General features: G+C 43.6%; 2 protein-coding genes across 11 annotated transcripts in view; one reads left to right on the forward strand and one right to left on the reverse strand.

The window, feature by feature from the left end:
• LOC128815788 (protein kinase C alpha type-like) overlaps positions 1–22454 on the forward strand; it is a 32294-nt gene extending 9840 nt beyond the window's left edge. For 4 of the 10 annotated variants that reach the window (XM_053992802.1, XM_053992800.1, XM_053992804.1 and 1 more), the window contains 3 exons: positions 677–763; positions 2558–2658; positions 3129–3816. In XM_053992802.1, coding sequence (XP_053848777.1) covers positions 677–763; positions 2558–2658; positions 3129–3228 — 288 coding nt within the window. In that variant the 3' untranslated portion in view covers positions 3229–3816. Of the gene's footprint in view, positions 1–676; positions 764–1412; positions 1523–2557; positions 2659–3128; positions 3817–4917; positions 5103–7257; positions 7351–8310; positions 8343–18127; positions 18259–21298; positions 21459–22083 lie in introns of those variants that run through there. The other 6 variants (XM_053992805.1, XM_053992806.1, XM_053992807.1 and 3 more) reach the window with 6 other exon arrangements.
• The window catches only part of LOC128816065 (sacsin-like), a 92798-nt gene that overhangs the window by 29981 nt on the left and 37551 nt on the right, over positions 1–25266 (reverse strand).

The raw sequence follows: 25266 nt of genomic DNA on the forward strand, positions 1-25266 counted from the left end.
CTTCAGTTGAAACCTGGATTTGGGGCTTCAAAGTTTTGTAGGGGAGTTTTGCTGCTTTGGTTTGTTTATTTTTAGTACTTTTTTTGTTGTTACTGCTGGCTCTGCTGCAGCTCCCAGGTCAGTGTTGGACAAATCAGTGCACTTCATTGTTCTTCAGCTCCACATACTGGATTCTCCTGTGATTACAGCTCTAAAGGGCCTTTAAGTGAAACAATTCTCCCTTGCTTTGCCAGTTTGATAGTGTCTGGCTGGCTGAACAAACAATACCTTATTCCATTGTCAGGGATATTTTGGGATTTCACAGGTGTTCTGGCATGGTTCAGGCCCAGGTAGAAGAGCAGGGATTCTTTTAAGAAACATTAAGAGCTGCCTCAACCAAGTGTTCTGGGCAGCCAACTTGTTCTGGGCAGTAGCAGTTGTGTTTATTGCCAACTAAAACATCCTACAAACCCATTTTTCTAAAGAAATGTTGTAGGATGACATCTTTGGTAACAATTGTATTGAATATTAAAATATTGAGAAACTGAATATAGATTTTTTTCACAAGATTTCTTTGTTGGTGACTTCCCATTGCCTTGTGAAAGACATAAATGAATAATTTAAAAGTTATGAAAAGGTCATTGGTGTAATTTATTCTTTATTTAAATTATGTGTCTATTGTATTTTGTTTTTAAAGCTGGAAATGAAAATGAAAACAGCAGAAGGTAAATTTGATGAAGAAAAATTGAAGTTACAACAGAAGCACTATGCTGATGTTCAAAAGGTAAGAAGTGTTTGTACTTTTTCCAAAAGCAGTGTATTAAACAATAATAGAGACTACAATTATCATAAATATTTATCAGTTGTTCTTTAGCTTCTTCACAATTGCAATTAATGTTCAGTGGAAGTCAAATTGTAGGTAACAGTTGGTATAAACTGAGAGGAATGCAGAATATTTTTCTTAGGAAAGGGAAAGCACTTGCAGAAAGGAGATGAAAATACAAGGCAATTTGTTTGTTACAACAAGACAACCTATTTTACCAGCATAACAACTTCTGTGGGAAATAATAAACTCGTGATTTTTCAGTTAGAGAGAAAACATTTGTGTTAGAGAAGAACGTGAACAAAATTAATTTTTCATGGACAAAATGCAAAATATAACAGTAGGAAAATGCAACAGATATATCATATGTATCCAGGCTCATTCAGCAGCAGTGCTTGCTGTCCTGTGTCTCTTTTGACACTGTCTTAGAGCAGAGGCAGGTCACCAATCACCCCTTGCTTTATGTTACTGCATTTTTAAAGTTTATGCACTCTGAATTCTTGGAGAACTGACATGGCTCCAGCTCTCTAGGATTGTCTTTACTGTGTCACATTACACCCCTCCTGGGAGGATTATTCCCATACTGTTACTTTTAACCGCTGTTTTAGAGGTGAGGTGAAGTCCTGGGAGATGCCAGGTGCCCCTGGCAGGGCTCTGATCCCGGGGACGGAGCGGGAATCCCGATCCCGGCGGCGCTGATCCCGCCGTAAGCTCGGCATCACTCAGTGCTTCTGCTTTGTTTCCTAAAGACTGAGTCACAGGCTTGGAGGAAGTTGGTTGACACAACTCTGTGACACATCAAAGCCTCCTGAGAGGATGTTAATATTTGGTCAGGTGCATACTTGGCTCATCTGTTCTCAAGGCCTTGGAGCAGAAACAGTGAGCAAAGCTGAGAGTCTAAAGGAAACAGCTTTGTGAGAAGAAGAAATAGTTTAAATGCTTTCTCATCCCTTGAGTTGTCATCCCTTCCTAACTGATGTTAGAATTCCGTCTTTTGAAGTCATTTAATAATGTTGGATATTTTAGAAAAGGCTAAATAGTGTCGTATTAATCTTTAAGGACACAAAACGTTTATTGCAGATGGAGTAATATTGTTTTAAGATGAAAGCTTCTGTTTGATAAGAGGTTTGGGGCACTGTTATAAAATTTCTGTGACTTTAATCTTTATCTTAAACACAAAGTTTAAATTAAAATACTATCTCAAAGTGTGCAAATATTCAAGCTTTTTTATTTCCAAACTCAGCCTGTACAGAAATGAGGGTGTAGTTACCCTCCTATACTTGCTCTGTTCCAGTCCATTGTTCCTTAGGATCCATGTGAGGAATTTCAATTGGTGAAGCACAAAAACTAGTGAAGTTTGCCAACTTATTTAAATATTTCTTAAATCTGCAGAGAATTTTAGATGCTTTTAAATACTATTAGGCAACATAAGTATGGAAATCTTTTCTATTTGCAGCAGTAGCACCATGAAACTTCCAAACTCAACAAAAGCAGCACTGGGTTTGCCCAGGTTTAAAGGAAAACAAAAAAACTCACCTTAAAACATGAAACTCCTTTTTTAATCTGCTTTTTCCTACATTTGTCTAAATTAGTTCTTTGTTTATGGCTTGGCAGTTGTAGCTGGAAAAATGATTTAGGTTCAATCACTTAATCCTGCATGACCTGAAGACTTCTTGCAGACCAGATGTCTTGTGCACTGGTTGTAGTTTGGAATGTTTTGCACTTATGTCACAATATTCTGAGTTTTCTCTGCAGACTTTGGATAGAAAGAATGATGAAATAGATGTGCTGAAGTCCACCTACCTAAAGAAACAAAAAGAGTCTGAGGATATGATAAGAAAACTGGAGAAAAAAAGGTGATTTTTATCCTCATGGTTGTCTTCTGTGTAGTGGTATTGTACTGCATTTTCTTGTGGCTCTGGGCTTGCGTGTTCCTTCTGCAGACATCCCTTTCTTCATCATTTGCAGCTCTTGATTTAATTTTTTTCTTTAGATTCTGAGATTCTTGTCCAATTGTCTCTGCTGTTCCAACCCAAGTGTTCCAAGAGGCCTGTGATCTATTACACTAAACACAGGTTTTATGAGCGTCACCAAAAAAAGTTTCTTTGATGCCACTGAAATATTTTGGCCACTTCTTTCCATTTTTTTGGAATCTCTGACCCAAAGTTCATTTTTTTATACATTCAGTACCTTTTAATCAAACCACAGCGGGTTATTTTTAAGACTGTTCCGGCCAGAGATTTCAAACACTCTTGAATGTGTCACGAGTACAAAACTCACCCTCAGAGTGGCTTGTCAGCAGTTTTTCAATGTTTCTTTCTTTCAGAATTCCTTGGAGTCCATTCACACTATGGACTAAACCACACTGGAAAATAATACAGAAGTTTGTTACGCGATCGCAAATAAATTTAGTTATTAATTATTAATCCAGATTGGCTTGTCCGTATTTATAACAGGGGGGAGGGGAAAACAAAATTCCAGGGGGGCACGGCAAAATTCCAGAGGCATAAAGACAGGAAAGATAGAAAATACGAGTGGGTAAAATCCACCAGAATTTGAAGCAGAAAAAATAAAGTAGAGTGGGAGGGAGCCCCAAAATCCAAGGGGGGGGGGGAGGGGAGAAACCAAACCCAAAATTCGAGGGCAAAAAACCCAACCCAACCCAACAGCAAAATTGGAGGGGGGGAGGGAAATCCCACAAAATTCGACGAAGAAGGAGGGAATCAATTTCAAGAGGAAACAAAAAAAACCCAAACAAAAAAATTGACGCTGTTAGAGACACAAGCATTTATTAGAAACTATATTATTAATACCTGGTTTCTTTATATATATCTTGTGGTTTTACGTTAGCATAGTCATGATTTTTCTGAGTATATTAATATGAGAGGATGCCATGGGTAGATGTTTCTGTATCCAGGGAGTTGGGAATATTTTGTGTGTAATGTGAGTAAATGAAGATGAACAGGTCTATTACTTTATGGAATACTTGACGACATAAAACCAAGGTAAAAGTCTATTGTGTATGTGCTGAATGTCCTAATGAGAGAAAGAGACTTGGCGAATGTTTCCTACACTTTTTGTTGAGGATTTTGTATTGAAGTGAGAAATACATTGATACATAAAGATCCCTGGCACAGTGGCAGGACGTCCTGTGGTGCTGCGAGGCACGGCGGTTCGGCGCTCACATGGCTCTGGCTGCGTTTGAGAGCGGCAGGAAGGGGAAAGGTGTGTGGGGCAGAGCACGGGGCTGCACTCTGTTTGTTGTGGAGCAGGAATAACGATTCTCGGGTGGGTGCAGGAAGCGCGTGTGGCGCAGGCGGCCGGAGCAGCGCGGGGCAGGCTCCCCGTGCTCTGTGACACGGCGGTGGCTGTGCCGGGGGGCGGCTGTGCCGGTCCGGGCGGAGGGAGGCAGCGGTGGGAGCAGGGATGGAGGTCACGGTGCTGCTCATGCCTGCAGGGAGGGGAGGTGCGGGTTTCCACGGCTGACACAGGGCAAGATCTGTGTGTGTGACCTGCCTGGGGCTGTGTGAGGGGGGGGAGAGAACGGGCTGCTGTGTCTGCGTGGGCATGGAGGGAGCTGGGGTAGTGAGAGGAGCCGGTCTGTGTGCAGGGCTGTGAGGGGAGCCTCGGGGTGTGTGAGAGAGAAAGTGAGAGGGGAGGTTCTGTGTGCGTGTTTTAAGGGAACCTCTGAGCGTGCGCGTGTGAGTGAGGGGAGCTTTTGTGCGTGCCTGTGTGTGAGGAAAGCTTGTGTAGGTGAATGTGAGAGAGAGAGACAGAGGAACCGGTGTGTGCCTGAGTGGAACCGGTGCGTTTTGCGGGGAGCTGGTGTGCGGGGAGAGCCGGTGTGGAGGGTGTGTGAGAGAGAGCCCCGGGCGCGGCGCGGGAGCTGACGAGGGCCGGCAGGTGCGGCCGACCCCGCGCCCGGCCCGCCCCGGCCGGGGGCTCGCTCGCTCAGCCGCGGACGGAGCAGCCGGCGAGGGGGCTCGGGATCCTCCTCCGCTGCGACGTCAGGCCGGGAGCGGGAGGCAGCGCCCAGCGCCGCCGTTGCCAGAGGCTCGGGGGTCGCCGGAGGGGGCGGGCGTCGGGGCGGCGACTCCCGGAGCGGCGGGGGGTGGGGAGGAGGCGCTATGGCCGACGTGTTCCCGGGCTCCGAGCCCGGCGCCGACCCGGACTCGGCGCGGCGCTTCGCTCGCAAGGGCGCCCTGAGGCAGAAGAACGTGCACGAGGTGAAGGAGCACAAATTCATGGCGCGCTTCTTCAAGCAGCCCACCTTCTGCAGCCACTGCACCGACTTCATCTGGTGAGAGCCCGGAGCGCGCGTCCCCCCCGTGCCCGCCGCCGCCCGGGCCCGCTCCGCCGCGGGGGAGTCCCCGCCCCGGGCAGCCCCGGCTCCGGTGAGCCGCCGTCCCTGCCCTGCCCTCCCTTCCCCGCTCACCCGCCGCGTCCCCGGGCAGCCGGGTCGCGGTGCCGCCGCTCTCGCCGGGGCCGGGCAGGTGACCCCGCTGGGGGTGACCTCCCGTGTCACCTCGCTGCCCCGGCGCTGTCGCATCCCCCTCCCGGTGAGCTGTGTGCGGCTGCCGCTGCCCGGGGGCCCGGGGCTGAGCGCAGCCCGCTTTCGGGGCTGGGGGAGCCCCCAGACTTGCCGGCGCTCGGGGGTTGGCAGAGACCAGCAGGGTCTGGAGCCCCGCGCTGGGACCAAAGCTTCGCACATGGTCCAGAGCTGTGTTTGTCACCCCTTGTCCCCGGGTTCTGCTCGGCGGGGCTGGGCTGGGGGGCTCAGCCGGGCAGAGCTGCGCTGGGATGGAGGGTGCCCGTGTCATACCGGGCCGTTGCTGGGTGGCAAAAGTCGGGTCCCCCAGCCTTAACTCCTGGTCAGTGCCTGCCCTGCTCCCTCCTGCTGCCGAGGGCGGGCAGCGAGGCCGGGCAGGCACCGTGACACCGCTGCTCCGGTCCACGCCGAGGAAAGGGAGGGGTGGTTTTTGTGAGGGAAGGGTTCCTGCGCGAGAGCGCAGGAAAACTCACTACCAACACCCTCATTACTAAGGTGGTAGGGAAAAATACACCCATGGGTTCGTGCCGGGGCAGGGCGGCAGCTCCGCGCAGGCCGGGCCGTTCCGCGGCCCGAGCGGGCTCGGCAGGGGCCGGGAGAGCCTCGGGGATCCTGTACCTGCAGGGACCGTGCGGCACAAACAGCTCGGGATTCCCCTCCTTCACCTCGCTCCAGCCCTGCTCCGCTGCTCAAGTTTGCACTGCGGCTCTGGGTGCCGAAAGCGAGAGCTGTGATTTATTTTGGCCAAAGTTGGGAAAAGGTCTGCACGCAGCTGGCTCTGTGTCCGTGGCACGCTTCTTGCTCTTTTTGTGTGTGTTTATGTGTCTGGACACGGACCTTTTCCTTCCTCTGTCAGTTTTCCTCTGCTTGCATGCTGAAGCAAAGACTGCTTGTGCCAGAAATTGTTGAAATATATTCGCAGAGTAAGGAAGGAAAGCTGACATGGTAGACTGCACAAGAAATAAGTCAAATTTCTGAGTTTTTCCTTCTTTTAAATTTTTTTGGGGGAAAAAAGAAAAGAAGTTGGGTGTGGTAAGAGACCTTCAGAAACTGCTTCAAAGTTAATCTAAACCAGAATGAGTTGGGAGGTATGAAAAACCGCTGCAGGGTTATTGCAAGCGGTGTTTGTGCACACCAGCAGCACAATTATAAAAAAAAAGCAGAGCTCTGTCACGAAGGACAGGGTGCATTTGGAATTGAAAGGGTACCCTGTGGCTGACAGGTGGCAAGAGCGACTATGCTCTTGTCTTGTCATCCTTGCTGAGCCTGGGGAAGCTCTTCACATCCCTTAGAAGAGCATCTGACACCTGAAGAACTTGTTTGTTTTCTGGTTTGGAGATGGGTTGCTCTCAAACAACCATCGCACACCATTGAGTGTTTCCAAAATTACTTGTGTCAAATAACAGTGTTGGAAGGTATAAAGAACAGTAAACACTACCTTTCAATGAAATACACAAATAGATTATTTTCCTTAGATTACATTTCATCAGGTAATATTTATCAAAATAGTTTAGTCTTTCCTCTTCAGCAACTTTCGCCTCTCCGCTTTGGTTCTGGAATGTTGATATTTTTAAAAGACTTTTTACTTAAAAATTCCATTATAACTGCTCGGGGAGTGGAATGGGCTGTGGCTCTGCAGGGATTCAGCTCAAACACTGAGCCAGAGTCGTGCTTCTGGAGTAGATAAAACAGGAATATTTGCAAATAAGTCTATTTCAAAGGATTAAAAATTATCTCAAGTCTGTTTCATGTTCTTAGTCCCGCCGCCAGCTTTCCTGCGATTGTATTTCCATGCTTCTAGCTTTTGAGCTTTGTGAAGATGAGTGGTAAAAGCATCAGAATGACAATATAGGCATGTGTGCTGCCAAGTAAACAAATAATTTGATTTTTCTCCTGGTTTTCCTAGGTCAGGTTTGGTTATTATAACAAGAAGTAGCAACTTGTGCAGTGAAATGTAGAGAAATGCTCTAAGCTGTGTCATTTCAGCTTCCACCTGAAGGTACAGTGCACTGAAGGTTTTGTCTCTTCCATAAATAAATAAATAAAAAGTGGAGAAATTGTTGATACATTTTTTTAAGAAACCATTTCCATAAAGTTGATAATTAAGCCGCGTGTTGTTAATTGCACACGACTTCTCCAGCTCATGGCTTTTGTCTGTTTGTGTTTGAGTGTGAGCAGCTCCAGCTCTTCAGATGAAAAACAGGCTGCAAAGAAAAAGGCAGAGAAATGTTTATAGGCAGGATACTCAAAAGAGTTATTTTTGTGGGAAGAGAATGTTAGATGCTTAAAGATAAACAAATAAATCCACAGCAGTGGAGTTTGCCAGAGGTACAAAATGTGTTGGAACTCCGGATACCACTGTCATTGTATTCAATGCAGAAGTGTTACACACACATTTGTATTTCGTTATGAAAATGAAGCAAGGAAGCTGGAGAATAATCAGTATGAAAATCAGGGGCCTGGCTTCTCATTTATGTTGAAACAAACAAAACGTCTCACCTGCTTGCTTTCCATCCAGCAAAGGGCTGGACTCTAGCTGAGCCTCACAACAGCAGTTTGTAATCCCAAAATCCGGATGAAGCCCCAAGTCTGGTTTGTTTTACGGGCCTTTGCTGGAACTTGGACTATTTTACGTGGCTGTTAAATATACATGTGGCATTAAACCAGTTGAAATATTATGCAGCAATCACAGATGATGATAATTGTAGATCCAAAATAGCTTGTAAAATAATAATAATTTAAAAATTGTTGCCAGAAGCTGAAATTACATAGCTGGTGACAGCTGTTGTTCTCTGCTTTGAAATGGGTGGGCTGGTCTGTGTTGTGTATTTGAAAATCTGTTGCTGTTGTAGCAAAACCTGAAGTAATCTAATATGAAGCTATTTTTATGTTTTTAGAGACCATTGAGTAGAAATTAAAACCAAACATACTAAGGCACTTTTTTTCCTTCTTTATGCAGGGGATTTGGGAAGCAAGGATTCCAGTGCCAAGGTAAGCCACAACTGCTTTGCTGGCACACACAGGTGGTGGCACCTGGTGCACTCGCCAGCAGCAAGAGAGAAACAGACCTGGAAAAACCAAGCAGACATCATTGCCTATGTAAATTCTAAGAGATGGCAATTATTAAATTAAATAATTATTGATTTTTATATAATTTACATTGAAAAATCAAGTAATTATTCATGCTGTGATAATATAAAAGGTTGGATTTTTTTTTAAATCCCAGCACAGTAAATATTGTATAATCTGCAAGATTCTAACTTTTCATGGAAATAATCTGTGCAGTTTAGCTTTGCAGAGATCATTTTTCTCATCAGAAGCTCTTGTCTGTGTGGGCGTTTTGGAACATGGATTCACTCTTTAGTCATATGGCTTCTTTACATAACCCAAAGTCCCTGGTTTTCATTTCCATACAATGCATGTTGAGGAGGACCTTTGGCTTTATCTCTGTATTAGGACAAGACAATTCTGCCTTTTGTAATACTGAATTACAAAAAAGAAAAATCCACTTGTATAAAATCACTGATTTAATAAATCTGCTAACCTTTAGAAACTGAAAGCTGCTGTAGTAGAACTGTAAATGCTGTATTCTCACACAGCCTGTATTTCTGCCAAATACTTACCATTATTTAGCATTTAATCATGAAAAAAACACGCCCAACTAGTGCAGGTTTTTTCCTTTGTCATATGGTTGCTTAATTAGGATGAGCTTTTTGTTGTCCCTCTCACTTCTCCACCTTCTCCCTGTCACTTCTGCTGCAGCTGCATTGTGTACTCATTAGTTGGCCTTTCCTTCCTTCTTTCATGGCATTTCTGATGGGTATTTGCTCTTGCCTTAGAGCATGTTTGACTCTCCTGAACATTGCTTTTACTTAGCAATTAGGGAAATTATGGATTCTGTGGTGTTTTTGTGAAAGTTGATGTGAACTGATGCTTCTTGAAATTAAACCTCTGAGAAAGTGGATGTCAAAGACTGATGCCTTTTAAAGATTAGTGATCAATAAGTTTTCTTCCTGCAAGTTGAGCCTTGCAGACACACACAGCATTTCCTGATGGAGGTAAGCAGACATCCATGATTTTTCCTCTGTGCCCCAAAACATTAATATTAAATTTTGTAGATATCGTCCAGGTTTTTGCCCCCCATCACATCCAAAGCAGCGCTGTAGATGAGTGTGCAGTGCTTAGGTGGTAATGGAGTGGCATTTCCCCAGTCTCATTCAGGACAGCTCAGCGGTTACTAGTTCAGGAATTATTTAGAGGTTCATTACAGATTCCTCTTGGTATACAGAAAATAATTGGGGCTGCATTATCCAGCTTAGCTTTTGCAGCTTGCACAGTGCTGACTTTCTCCTGTCTCCCAGCTGGGGGCTCAGGCTGGGCAGGATGCCCTGCCCTGAGCCACAGATCCACCCTGGCCTGGCAGCTCATCTCCGGGGGTTTGGATTTCTTTTCATTTTCCTTTCCTCTGCCTGGAATTCCTTCTACCATCATAATTCTGCTGAGCCAGGAGCAGTTCTGCTGCTGAGGACTGATCTGTACAGAGCCAGCTGAAGTTCTGGAGTCAGTCTTGTTTCCCCTGCAGATGCTATTCATGGATACAACCAAGAGTAAAAGCAGTAGGGCAGCTCTGTTTGTTCTTAAGTGCTTCAGAAGTGACTCTTTTTAGGAATCTACATATGGTCAAATTTGACTTTTGTCTGTATTAGAGCGAGAACCTACACTTTTTCTTTGGAGACTGCTGTATCCAGTGGTTTTGTCTGTTTTCTTGGTTAAAATCTCTGAGAAAAACTGATTATACATGGTTTGTAGCAAGCCGTTGTTTGTGCTCTAATAAGTTTGAGTAATGGGGTTTTGTAACCATCATTCATTACACTTGTGTTCAAAATCAATGAGTTCATAGTCTTGGGATAATACTCTTGAAAAATAAAGCTTCCATGATAAAGTTAAGCCACTGAATCAATGTTGTTTCAGTTCAACTTTCTGAAGCTTCTGTCTAAAGTGTCACCAGCTAAAGCTGGAAAGTCAAATCAGTGATAAAAATTACTGAGAACACGAGGAATTAAAGCCAAAAGTCTGAAACTAGAAGGTAGGCTGCAGAAAAAAACCCCCTAAATTCTATAATGAAATGACTTGTCTTTACAGAGAAGAATGGCAAATGGAGAATTAAGTGGAATTTTCAGTAGGACATGAAGGAAAGAATACAGCAGTGACAGCTCTTAGCATGACTGGAGTTCTTGGTCCTTCAGTATTTCCATTATAAAAAGCCTTTTCTACTCTGTTTTCAAGAGTGCTGTAAAATCTCTCTCTAGATACAAACTTGATCTCAGGCAGATTTCAGAGCTGGGGGTTTTGTTATTTCCAGTTGTTTGAAATTCCTCTGGCCTTTGATACAAAGGGGAAGAAGAGGAAGGCCCACAACAGTCACACACCACACTCAAGTGATGTTTCTACTATAAAAAACTGCAATTCTATCAGTATTTGCATTAGAGTTCTTAAATTAAACAAAAGGTCTTAGTTGTTATGCAGTTTTAAGTATTGCAGCAGATGTAGTATGTTTTTCTATCTTTTTAAAACTTCCATTAAAAAGATGTCACACAAAATGCAGTCCTAGTTTTATTTTTGAGATGCCCTCAAACAAAATATTTCAATAAAGATTTTATTGGAATTTAAACTGTGCTATAGTGAAATGATCTGATTTTGGACCATTAATACCTTTTTTCATTGGACTTGCTTAGATCCTGTTTCCACTTGTATGTTATCACTTTGGTTTTCAGATTTTGATGCCTGTTTCTGCTGTAGTGTTCAGCTTCAGCATTCCATAAAGACATTTAAATGAGCTCTTAAGAATTTAAGAGAATTATTTCCATTTATTTTCCTAGCAGTGTGTTCCAGTTAGGAGACTGACTGTTCTAGTGCCCTGGATGTAATTCCATGAAGCTCTTCAGCTTCTAATTGAACATGTGGGATTGACAGCTCATTCCCAGTTGACAGATAAACCAGTTTGAGGCCTGGGCAAGATAAAGTTTGTCATATTCTTAATTTTCCCCTCTCCCTTGGTTATCCTGCACATCAGCTGCTGTTACACAGTACAGTTACACAATGGTGTTCATTTTATACAAGATTTCTGTGGATGCCATGAGCAGAATTTAATGAAATGCTGGAAAGAAAGTTGCAAGATGATGAAGAAAACAGATTTCCCTGTTGGGATGCATCGATAATTTTTTTAAGGTTTGTTTTTGTGGGTTGTTTCTCTTTAGGATGAGAGGTAAAACTAGTAAGTTATTTAAGAAATACTTTAGGCTCAGTTCCTCAGCTTTTCCATCTGCAGTAGAAAGCATTAAAGTCTAAGAGAGAAGGAGATTCTTGTGTGTAATTAATAACAGGAACTCTCCTTTAAGTGTTTTTAAATTCTCGTGAATGCTGAACATTTTAATTCTAACTGTTTCCAGCAGTGTCTGTTGAAGGCTTGCAGAGGCTGGGAGTGCTTGGAGCTGATTATCAACTGTTAGTTTTTCAATTGCAGCTATTTATGAATAATGCCTTCCATAAATGTGATTCATAACTGTTACTTTCTAAGGCAGCTGTGAAAAACGCCAATCACTTGGGTTTTAAAATTTTAAAAGTTTAATAATAATAAAATAGTTCTAAAAATAGTAATACAATTAGAGTAATAAAAATCTAGAGTTAGGACAATTACAAGACAATAAAAAGCAAAGAATTACGGATGTCCGGATGCTCTCGGGCCCTTAAGCCCGATAAGCATGCCTTGTGAACAAAGGAATAACCTTAATAGCAATAGCCTGTTGCATATTCATACATCCATACATGATGCATAAATTCATTGCAAATTAAGAGCTTTTCTGGTTTTTGTCAACTTCTTCTCCTTAATCCTGGTGGTTCCATAAAGATGGAGAGAAGGTGGAAGAATGTTTGTCTTTTTCGGTAAGGAGGCCGTAACTCTTGATGGGCCCCGTCCCTGCCATCTCTGTGCAAAGAATTTCTTGATTATCTCATCTCTAGTTAAAAAGTATCTTACATAGTATAGTTTCTATTTTAACACTGTATTATAACCTAAAAATACATTTAACAAACTACTTAAGAGAATTAATACAGCATAACTTTCTAACATTACACATACAATATTCATTGTAATATTTGCAAAAAGCCAATCATGACATATGCACTTTTCACAATTCCTCCTCTTATTCTTTATAAATCATTTGGCTTGAGCAATATTTCTTATCCACTTACATTCTTTGGACTCTGTTAGTAATCAAATAAAACATGGGATTAAACAAGGAAGAAACATCAAAACAGTTGTAACACATAAAAGGAAGAATCCTAATTTTTTTCCACCATCCCATTCTCAATACATTACCCCACCAGTTAGTTTTTAACATTGTTTTCTCCCATTTTTGGACTGATACCTGGGTTATAATTTTGTTTTTCTGATATATTTTGTTTTTTCCAGGATGACTTCCCCATTGTAATTTATTTTCTACAATCTGATATATTAAACTTTCCACAAACACCCCCTTCTTTAGTCAATAAATAGTCTAAAGCCAACCTATTCTGATACACTACAGTTTTTGTTTGGCTTTGCTGACTCAATATTAATTCCAATGCCTGAGCAGCTTTGTTTGTTATCATCTTTATAACTGCTCGGAGTCCTATAATATGATTCAGTATATAATTTGGGGTCAATACAGAGCTAGATTGCTGTGCTGGTTTCACCTTTTTGTTTACTAATTGCCTTTTTGCCAAATCTCGGACTATATCTCTGAGATCAAATGTAAAACAAATCCATCTCTCTCCTTTTGGACATTCAATGCCCCATCTATTACCGCTTTTTCCTAAGTTCCTTGTAATCTTGTATTTTTCCCCATTTTGCCTGCAGGTACTTAATTTGGATGGGTCATAACAGTGGCTGCTGACATGGGTGTGTGTAACAAAAAGGAATGTTGGTTTCTTTCTATGTAATACTTTCTGTAGCATTTGTGACACGATCTTGCTGGTATCTCGAAAGGTAAAAGACAACAAATGAGAGACAGAAACAGGAATAACAGAGGTCTGGTATGGCTTATACCCCCACCTCCCCTGCCTATGGAGTTGCTTCCCATAGCAGGTATGTGTGATCTTCTCGGTGGCGAGTATAGTGGTCAATCCAGGCTTGCCCTCTGCTTCCCTTGCCACTCCTTTTTACTAAATTTTTTTTTTTTTTTGGCAAGTCTTTTTTGACACTCCTTAACTGTGGTTTCCCACCGTTCCACAGGTATCTCTCAGTCAACAGGCACTGATAATTCCCATCCACAAAACAAAGTTATTACTTCAGTTGTTTTGAGTTCTATCTGTATAGGGGATAGATTCAGTACTCAATACCTCTTGCAATGAGAACATAGATTTTGTGAGCTCCAATACCAATTATTCCCATCATTTGAACATTTACTTATAACCCAGCTAGTGTGTCCAGTATTGGGATGAATCAAATGAAGTATACAGTATAGTACTAATGGTAATTTCCCTTCTTCCCTGTACAAATCCCAGGCTAAGGCCAGAATATAAGAACTCTTTGATTAAAATAGTCCTAATCCTCCTGTTTGAAGTGGCAGTATTCCTCTCCCAAGGAGGTGTCGGAGACGTCTCAGGGCTTATTCAGGCAGTGCTTAAAACCAGTGATGTAAGCTTTACCTTATTTCTCAGTTAGGTGTTATTCTTTTTACCTTCCTTGGATCATTTGGGTCTTCCCAAACTGTTACCACCCAGTCCCAGTTGAAAGTCAATTTGGTATCACCCGGTTTAGATGTGATAGTCCATTCCTCCAATTTCTTCCCAAGTCCTTTGATTTTGCTGGCATGAATTCACCCTCTCTCTGTGGTTCAGATTGCTGCTTTAGTGGTACCTGGAAAGGACTTCTTAATAACACAGTGATAAAAGAAAGACAATACTGCATTAACTTTACCATAGTTTTCTTCAAAACTTGCTGGATTTAGCTAAACTCTTTTTCTACAGCTGCCTCTTCTTTTTGTATCCAGCTGTGTTAATAGCTGCAGAGGCCAATTCTTCTTCCTGTGAGCTATAATTAGTTAAATAAAAACACCAGGCCAATTTTAACATTATATGTATCACATCTCTTGCTTTTTACTTTTTGGGTGACATTTAACTGTTTTAGCCTTACAGACCCATTCTTCAGAACAAAAGCCTCCTCTTCTTACCAACAGCAAAAAAAAAAAAAAAAAAAAAAACAGAAAGAAAAAATCTTGTCAAAAAACCTACTTTGTGAGGTTTTGGAGTGACAGCTATTTTTGCTTTAATCCTTATCTCTTCTTTTTCACAGCTTTGCGTTTAACTCTGTTCTTGGCCTCTCCCCCTACCCTGTTGTCACTCTACCTAGCGGGGGAGAACTTACAGACAGCCACGGGCATGGTGACTTTGGGGGCTTATTTCACTCTCCCCTTCACACTCTCTCTCTCTTCCTCTCCCTTTCTCTCTCTTCGCATTTCAACATCTACATTCCTACATCAGTCCACCTTCCAATATCAGTCTACATTCTAACATCTCGGAGAGGTGTGCCTGCCAATCACCCCTTCCCCCTTTTTCAACTTCTTTACCAATTAAATTACCTTTGTTATATGTGTTCTGCAAGCATACAATTCATGGCACCCCTCACTAAGGCTACTAGCTAGTCACAGCTGACAGTGCCAAAACTAGAGACTTGCCTTGCTATCGCAATTTTTCCATTCACAAACTTTAAAAGGTTGCAAGAACAAAGTAAACAACAACTTACTTCCAAAGTGACCCTGCCTGCACGAAAAAAATTTAAGGCAATGTTAGTTAGTGCAGTGCAATTTACAATGAAGCTAAGGTTTGATTTGGGAAGGGCATCTGAGGACACAGAGCATGAGTTTTACAAATCCATATTTTGAAGAGGGAATGGACAAAATATGAATACAGTGGGGGGACAGCAAGTAAGGAATTTGTCTCTGCAATACCCTCCCTTTGACTGCCAGGATACATTGTCTAAAGAGGTTCCTGTGGTACAAACAATAACTGGATGGGAAAAGGCACTCTTGAATTTAAACCTTAATGTCGTAATAGGAAACAGCACCTGAGCACTGCAGTGCTGAAGCACCTTGCCTGCAAACTCACCAGAGGCAAGCGACTGCTGCCTCGCTGCAGGGCTACCTGCAGCACGGAGGGAATCATGGCCAAGCCCTCCCTGCAGGCTTGGATAAACCACACAAGGAACTCACAACTTCCTCACAGCTCTCTAACTCACTCAAGAAATCAAACTACAGCAAGCAGAGATCCCCCTACCATCTTTTTCATGTGTGTGTCATACACCTACAGTGAAGCTGAAAGTAACAAATTAACAGCTTCCATTAAAAGATCCTGAAACCTTTTCTTTGTCCAGCTTTGTGGGTTCCCTTTTATATATGTAGCCACCTGCAATTCTGGTTAAAAAAATGAGCCTTATTTTTCAGAAGTGCTATACATGTACAATTCTAGCTGCTGTTCCAGGTGCACTGCAAGTAATCAGTACTTCCAGAAAAACTAACAAATAAACAAGACAAAAACTAAGAAAGCAAAAAACACCTTTGGGTACATGAAAAAGGACTGGCTGGAAGGAATAATATTTCTCATTGACCTACTAATCAGCTGGTGTTACTTTTAGTTTAACTTTACACACTGAGAACCACTTGATTGAATAGCCTTGCCTCCACTCAAAATAAATTAAAACCAGGTTTTGCTATGTCACAGCTGTAAACTAGTTTTTCAATCCTAGAGTACAGCAAGTTACGTATTTCAAGATGAAAAATCACAATGCAAATTGGAATAAATAGTTTAAACTACTTGTACACAGCAAAGGGAAAAGAATTAGCTGAATCAATAGCTCAATGAAGACATCTGCTCAGTATGAAGCATCCTCCCCTATTTCCTTCCCCAGCCCAAACTTCCTTGTTAATTTTTTTTTTTTTTTAATCCTCTTGGCCCAAATTTTAAAACTGTAGCTGTCATCTTCCTATCTTCTGGGATAACCCATATTCATAATTTCACTTGTAAATCTCATCCCAGTAAGTTGCTACCTGCCCCTGGGACCAATAAAACATCCCCCATCCAAAATTTAGTTTCTCCCTCTATTACTACATTTTTAATGACAGAACTGTGAAACTCTCTCCTTTTGTTCTTGTTACTTTTACAGTATCTTTGCTTACACTATAACCTTTTGGAATATTTAACAGACAGGTTCTTTCTGCCCCTGTGTCTACCACAAATCCCAATTCTTCTTCTTGGGGGCCCACTTTTAATGTTATCACAGACTCCAGATGGTATTTGTCCCCCCCAAAAATAGAGCTTCAACATCCCTATTCTTCCTCTGTGCTCATCTCTTTAAAAATTTTCAGATCTTTTACCCTCTCAGGACAATCTCTCTTATAATGTCCTTCGCCCTTACAGTAAAAGCAGATACTCCTGGAATGCTCCTGAGACTTGGTTTGTATTGGGGTTTATTCCTTCCTGTTCCCCTGTCTCTACTACCATCATATCTAGGAGTAGTGCTTGTGTGTTTTTGATTTTTTTCTTGTAATTGTTTTCTTGCATGGTGACTGCCACAATCATCACTTTTAGTTTGGCTTTGGCCACAGACTTTCTGAGCCTCCTTTAATAAATTATCTAGTGATTTGTCATGCTGATCTTCAATTTTTTCCATTATCTGGCCAAGCACAAAGTTAATCCTTAACAAAGCTTTTCTCTCACCTGAGTCTCAGGATCCATTCCGGAATGTTGCCTTATATTTCTCCCAAGTCTGTCCAACCATTCAGTTGGAGCCTCCCATTTCCTTTGCTGTGCCTCAAAAGTCCCTTCAGCATTTTGCCCTCGAGATGGTGCCCCTTTTATTCCCTTGATTATTAAATTACGATACTCATTCATATGTTTTCTCCCCTCCTCATTATTTTGACCCCGCACAGGAGGTGCAGTTGGCATTTTGTCCACTCCAGGGGGCCCCTGTGGATTTTCTTTACTCCAGGCTTTTATGCCTGCAATTCTGATCATTTCCCTTTCTTCTGGAGAAAATAATATCTTTATTATCGACCACATTTCTTCCCAGGTATAAATGTTTGAACCTAAAAATTGGTCTAATTGTTCAGCAGTGCTTATGGGATCCTTCAAAATCCCTTTGATTTCCTTTTTAAAATTCCTAACCTCAGCAGAAGTCAAAGGAGCATTCACAAACTTAGTTTCCACCCCCTCCCATCAGGACCTCTCTTAGTGGAAATAGATCTGAGTCTTTTTCTATAGCCTTTCTCCCGTGTTATGAGGAAGAGTCCTGTAGCAGAATTTCTGAGAGAAAGAGGGCATGATTTATATTTAGAAGGTTGAGCTACCCCAGTCTAGGCCTCAGATACAGGCCTTGGTGAGGCCTTGAAGCCTCTGATGCAGTTGGAAATTCAGTCTGTGGCGCAGTTAGAAATTATGTTAAGGTAACCACAGTGTAATTGAGCTTTCTGGGTGTGAAGTAGTATAGGTCTGCAGTGTGAAACTTTAACCACCTTAAGACAAAGACAAACAATGTTTGCTTGCCAATTGTACTCACAATTGTAAACTATATTGAAGTGTATATAAACTGCCATTTAAAAAATAATAAAGGGAGAACGTACGTTTCACCACATTGGTGCGGATCTGTGTTTGTTCTGTCCAGCCTCCCGGAATTTATGAGTCCCTGATTCAGAGTCCGGAGAACATTGCCTTCTAACTGAACTTTCTGTGTTCCTATAAAGGGGGGTCCTCCAGAGAAAGAGAGTTTCTTGGAGCTGAAGCTGGTGCATGAACAGAAGAAGACGCATCTATTCCAGCAGCACAACACAGTGCAGGACTGCCTGGTCCGAGACCATCAACGGGAGAGGGAAAACTGGAGGAGCAGCTTCGCGCTGCCACGGCAGAGCACGAGAGCCAAACTCAGGACAGCAGGAAACAAGACGGCCAGGTGATTTCTGGTTTGGAGAACCAAATCCACAAGGTGAGGGAGAAGCTGATCCAGCTGAACGCTCTGCGGAACCATCAGCTGCTGGACTTGAGCCTCCAGCGGGACAAGGAGAAGCTGAAGGCATCTCGAGACAAGGAGGCAGCACTGAACAGTCTGAGGATGGGAGATGGAAAAAGTGATATCTGAAAAAGAGGCACACAGCAGAGACAGAGGCGGACTTGAAAAAGGTGAGGGTATTTAGGAAGCAAGGATTCCAGTGCCAAGGTTACTTTGTGTGCTTTCAAAATGAGCAGTGAAGATGAAATAAAGGAAAAACTGGATGCGGAATTAGATCGCTATGTCGTGGCTATGAAGCCCTGTGTCCTTAACCTGCAGAACAGTTCAGAAAGAAAAAGATGCTCACTATGGATTAAAAACCTCTGCAAATCTTCAGAAGCAGGCATAGGAATAGTGGAAAGGGAGAATCGAAACTTGTATACAAAACTGCTGCTCCACGTGCTGCAGAGAGGAGTTCTGAATGGTCCCTTCAGCCAGAAACCAGAGGAAGGAATGCTGAAAACTTTGCCTGCCTACATGCTGGAAATGAAAATTAAAACAGCAGAAGGTAAATTTCATGAAGAAAAAATGAAGTTACAACAGAAGCACAATGCTGATGTTCAAAAGATTTTGGATAGAAAGAATGATGAAATAGATGTGCTGAAGTCCACCTACCTAAAGAAACAAAAAGATTCTGAGGATATGATAAGAAAACTGGAGAAAAAAGTTCAGACCCTTGTTTGTGAGTCCCAAGTTGTGAGAGAAGCCAAAGAGCAGCAGCTTGTGGAGCTGAAGATGTGTGAGCAAAGCAATGATCTCTTGAACAATGAGTGGGAGAAAAGGCTCCACGATGCCATGGCCGAGATGGAGAAGAAGTTCAACATCTGGAAGAAGCAGACGGAAGATACGCAGGAGCTGCTGGAGGAGATCGACGCCCCGCTGGCCAAGATGGAGGAGGAGCATTTGCAGCAGACACAGTCAACTAATGAGACAGTCCAAAAGCTGGGGGCCCTTGTGCAGCAGTTGACTGTTGAGGCTGAAAATAGTAATTTACAACATCAGAAATTATCTCAGGAGAAGACTGAGGTAGAACAGCGCTACCAGGAGGTCTGCTCCCAACTTGAGGAGCTGAAAGAAAGGTAAAAGTTACTTCAGAAAGACAAGCACCAGATTATGCAGGAGTACAAGGTGAACCTTCAGCAACTACAAAGTAAATTTGATGTTGATAGAGATTTTCTGAAGCAGGAACAAGCTCAGACGTGATGTGATTGCAGAATTACGCTGTGGAATGGCTGTGCTGAAACAGCAATTGCAAGACTCTGAACATCAAAGGAAGCAACAGCTGAGGGAATACAAGTTTCAGCAGGACAAGCTTCACATGCAGCGTATGAGAAACAGATTAATGGCATTTGGAATGATCTGGATAAAGAAAGAGAAGATGCTCAAAAGAAAATTCACCACCTGGAACAGGCTCTGAAGGAGGAGGAGGAGCAGCTGAGTGAAGTGGTTTGCCATAGAAGTGAATTTTTTCAGGAAGTTGGGTCAAACCAATCAGTGGTCAGGTTTGGATATTGGCACCTGGAGTGACCACTGAAGGCATGGACACACCTCTGAGAACACAGGGGCTTAGAAGCAAGAACTCCAGGGGAACTCTCTCTGGTTCTGGTCAGAGTGCAGTGCAGGCTCACCCCTGCCCAGCCACAGGCTGGGTGTGGGAGGGGAAGCCATGTGGCCTGGACAAGGTAGGCTGAGGGGGCTGAAGGACTGGAACCGAGCCAGCTCCTGCGGACGGAAGGGTGGAGAGAAGCAGAGATGCCTTTGTCCCCCCCCCCCCAGCAGAGGGAAAGAGACAGAGAGTGTGATGGTATCTGAAATTTGCTGGCAGAGGAGAAGAAGGAGGTGGGAGATGCCCAGCATGGGAGTTGGGAGTTCTGGGCAGAGATTTCAGCCATCCAAGGAGTCTGAACTTTTAACCCTATCCTGGGAAATGAAGGCTTTGTAAAATATTATTCCTCCTCGATTTATAGTGGAAGAGAGACAGTCTGGGACCTGAGATGTTAGAAGAAGAAATTTTTAGGTGGGAGGAGATGATGGAGTAGTTTTTGGCTGCACTTGTCTTGTTAGCCATAGACTGAAGCAAATTCTCCTGCACTAAGGACTGCATTTTAGGGGGATGCAGTGGTGACCCAAGGAGACCTGCTTCAGCAACCACCAGCACAGGAATGGCAAGAACAGAGAAAAGCTGAGGAGGGAATGGTGATGCCCTCTGTCTCAGGAAGAAGATTATCTCTGTTCTTGGACCCTCGGCCCCAGTGGGAAAATCGGGGGGACTGTGGTCCCAAGATGAGAAGCTGAACTGTTGTCTCTTTTGGTCCGTGGCAAAGCATCCTTAAAGGAGCCCTATGGGCAGTCTGTCCATGCACGGTGGTGAGAGCACTGTGACATGGAAAGGAGAGTGTCACACTGGCAGATTTTCTCTGGGCGGTGCCATGTGTGACATGGAAACACAGGAGGTGGCAACTGTGTTTCCTGGGAGGTCTATGGTACAGAAGAGACGCCTCTCTCTCGATGGACTGAGTATTGATTATCTGAAGGGTGGCAACTTGATCAGGAATCCCGGGTGATGTCTCACTGTGGTAGTTTTGGAAACTGGGTGGGAGGAAGAGTGTTTTGGAGGGTCTTCATCCTGGATTTAGTGTGTGTGTCTTGTACAGTAGTAGTAGTTTAATAAAGTTTTTTTTCATTTGTTATCAAGCTTGGGCCTGCTCTGCTCCTGATAACATCTCACAGCATTTATTTGGAGAGGTGTATTTTCATGGGGGCACTGGCATTGTGCCAGTGTCAAACCATGACACTGAGGTGGGTGACGGAGGTACAGAGGCTGCTTTTCTCTAACAATTTTATTGTATATTCCTCCCTTTGTCTTCAGGATTGCCTGGAAAATAATAAGATGCAGTGGCAGAGAAGATTTCAACCCAACTGGAAAATAGAGGCTCACCTGTAACTGGCCACTCAGTATTAATTATCAGCTCCACAACTTCTCCAGGGAGCTTTTCCAATACCTGGGCCTTAGGCAAGCCCCGTGTGGGGTGAGGACACCATGCCAGGGAACCACTGAGCAGCACAAGGGCAGAGCTCTGGGGGGACTGGAAGCTGCTGTCTCCAGAAGCAGCAAGGCAGGAGCTAATGTGTGGGAGTCTGCATGAGGTGTATGAGAGCACTGGGCACAACAGGCTTTGGATGTGTGCCTACGTGCAGAAACACTCTATTTAAAGCAGCAGCACTTTGGGGAAGCGAGGCAGCATTCATTCCTCCTCTAAAAAAACACTCCCTCCCTCCTTCAGCATTCGATAAGGAGTGGCCATGGGTTTCCAATGTTCTTGTTTGACTTAAGGGACTGTTAGATTTCAGAGGTCACAGACTCATCAGGGCACAAGAAACAGAAACAAATAAAAACCATTTATCCTTTAGTCCACATCTAAAGACAAAAAGAAAAAAAACATAATCAGATTATGAAAAAAACACATTTGCTTCCTTATTCCTCTTGGGGGAAGCTAGACTTCAAAAAAGGTGGGGATTTGGGCAAAATGCACAAGTTCCTGGTAGCAATGGGGCAGGGTGTCCCTAGCAGTGAGGAGCCCCCGGCAGTGTCCCCTGGCTGTCCCCAGCAGCACTCACCTCCCGGTACTCATAATAGATCTCTGTCGTACTCAGAGCCACCAATGGTGATCTCGGGGACGAAGCGTGGGATGGACATGGAATCCAGCACTCCAGCCTTGTCCTGCACGCTGAAGGGAAAAGGAGCACTCAGTTCACACCCTGCCCCAGCAACAGCTAAGTACTGTACCCAGAGAAGCTGTGGCTGCCCCATCACTGGAAATATTCTGAGCCAAGCTAGATGGAGCTGGGATGGAGCAACCTGATCCAGTGGAAGGTGTCCCTGCCCATGGCAGGGGGTGAACTGCCGAGGCTTTAAGGATCCTGCCAACCCAAACCATTCTAGGATTCATTATCGTTATTCTATGATTAAAGAGCTACTTTTCTGTTAAATAAAGCTTCCAAAGATTTGGGCTATTTTCCAAACATTTTCCTTCTCCTTACAAATCTATGATGTATTGCCCCTCATCCTTGCCTCCAGTTTGTTCCTGCTCCAACTTCCTGCTTCTCCATTTCCCCTCCCAGGTTCATCCTCCTTGGAGATGCTCCATCATTCCTGGGACCCTTCTCCATGAATCCCCTCTGGCTTTTTTGCTTTCTATAAAAGCAGTGTAAAAAACAGTGGTTTTATTGAATGCCACACACTACCTTGCTAAATTCCCATCCTAAATGGACCAGTACTGAGACAGTGAGAGGGTCTGGAAGGAGGCAGTGCCCCCAGCACCCTGCCTTGGAATACCTGGAGGAAGCTGCAGCAGCTCCGGTGATGGATCTCAGGATCCACCACTCTGCACAGCACCAGCACTTCAGATATCCCAAATTTAAAATGCCTGAGAAACTGCTAGCAAGCCTCCTGCTGCCTGTGGTTATCCACAGGCTGACAGTGCCACCTGCACGTGGCTGGCAAAAACACATCCCTTTCCAGGCAGCACTGACCAAACCCTAAATCCAGCACCAGAACCTCTGCAAATTGGGTTGTTTTCAGTGAATTACATTGCTCAGCAAATACTGACATGCACATCAAGCACATGCCCTGAGCAAAGCAAAGGTCATCATCTTTAAGCAATTATTTTTACCCCCAAGTCATCAATGTTGGGACCTTTCCTCCCAGCAGTGAAGAGTTCCAAAAAGTGAACCGGTAACATACCCTGATATTCACTCTGTAAATTATCCCACTACAGACAGATTTGTCTGGAATACAATAATCCAGTCAAAGGAAGTGCAATAATCCAGTCAAAATTCAGATGGAAGAAGGTGAGGATAAATGCTCTTTTCCAAGATCCTCTTTTCCAAGATCAGGATCAACAGCAAAGATGCTTCCTATAAACTACAACAATGTTTAACTTCAACAGCATTAAAGGTGCATTTCACATGCTGGAAGGCACAAAAGGGAGTCCGGGCAGATATAAAGCATAACATCACACACGGAAATAAGGTTTTGTGGTCATCCACTCTGCAGTGAATCCACTCCTTCCCAAATCTCAACCAAGTGGCCATTTGGAAAGGACAATTCCCAGGCACAATTCATTTTAGTTAAGGGCCAAATGACAAACTTGCTGCTCCCAAAAGCTATTTGCACAAGAAAATAATGAAAGCTACTGATGGCTTCTCCGTGTTCTCTGCACCTTCAGAAATAATTTGGAATACTAAGCAAAAGCACACCCATTGCCACAACAATGTCTAACCACAAAACCGCAGCCACTTGCCAGGACTAATTCCCTGCTCAGCAGGAAGCATTTACAGACACCTTTCATGTTTCTTTCATTTTGTTTCTCTCCCCCAGCAGAAAATTGTCCCTATTTATTCTTTTCTGACCCTTTACCAGACTTTCCTGAAGGAGCTCTCAGCATGCAGCACCTTGCTAAAGGTGCAAGGTGGGGTAAGGGAAGGAAACAGGTTAGAAAAAAATAAATTAACTAAGCAACCCAACAAAAACCACCTGCGTTTGCATAGTCCGGGCTGTGATTTCTCAACACCTGATGTTGGCATAGTCACAAAACCTCAAGTGACAAGAGAGACCTAAAAGCCAACACCACAAAACCATTCCAGATAAGTTCCATGTTGATAAAGGAAATTAATATTCTTCCTTCTGCCAAAGGGACTCCAATTCCCTCATTTAGCCAGGCAGAACAGGTACGGCATGGCCAAGGTGAGGCACAGCCGCTGCCTTGGTGAGCAAACACTCAACATCAGCATCAAAAACAGAAAAAAAATTCCAAACAAAAGCAGGTCTGCAAGAAAAGGGGAGAAGGTACAACAGTAGCTCTTCAAACCTAGAAAAGCCACTGCAAAGAAGAAATCACAAAGTGTTTCAATGCAGCAAAAAGATGGGATGGACAGATGGGGTAGACAGGACAGCAACCTGGGATAGTGGAAGGTGTCCCTGCCCATGGCAAGGGGAGGGGTGAAATGGGCTTTTAAGGTCCCTTTCAACCCAAACCATTCTGGGATTCTATGATTTTATGATTAAGAGAGAACCAAGGTGCTAAAGAAAATAGCTTCTAGTGCCAGAAGTTTTTACAAGTAATAGTTCATGAGATTTTTGGAGTCTCCATGACAGAAGTTTCAAAGCCAGGTCCAACACATCTCTTGCCAGCCCTTCTAGTCCTGCTGTTTGCAATCAGACATTTAAACAGGGACACTTCTTCCCCTTGCTAGGCAAAGCTACACTGGGAAGCAGAGCTGCAGGGTCTCTGTCCCTCTCTGCCAGGTTCTGAAGGAGCTGCAGGGACAGATCAGATTTAGTTGTACAGTTGTCTGATGCAACAACTAAAGTTCCCCCTGAGCTGATAAGTAACGCAGGCAAGGCTACACAGCCTGCAGCTCCTCCTCGCAAATGTGATTTCTTTTGCAATACACGTAGACAGACAAATGGCACTGGGAAGGGCCCAGATAAAAACATGCCTGAAGCAGTGCAGTAGCAGCAGAGGAGCTCCCCGAGACATTTAAAAAGCCAGAACCGTTTCTGTTGGAGAGGAAGGGAAGGTGTGAAGAACATCCTCTGGAAGACACCTCCAGATTTCCAAGCCACAAATGCAGCCCTTTTTAACCTTTTACCAAGATCCCACAACCGCTGTCAGGGCAAGGGAGAGCACTTAAGGGCAGGCAGGGAGAGAAAAGAGATCATTATGCAACTGATTGCCCATGGGTTGGGCTCAGCGGTTTGATGAGCTGCATTAATCACTCAGAGGCCCTGCTGGGGTTTCCATGCATTAGATCCTATCCATGTGCAATAAAAAG

Source organism: Vidua macroura, chromosome 17, assembly GCF_024509145.1.
Source record: "Vidua macroura isolate BioBank_ID:100142 chromosome 17, ASM2450914v1, whole genome shotgun sequence".
Lineage (NCBI taxonomy): Eukaryota > Metazoa > Chordata > Aves > Passeriformes > Viduidae > Vidua > Vidua macroura.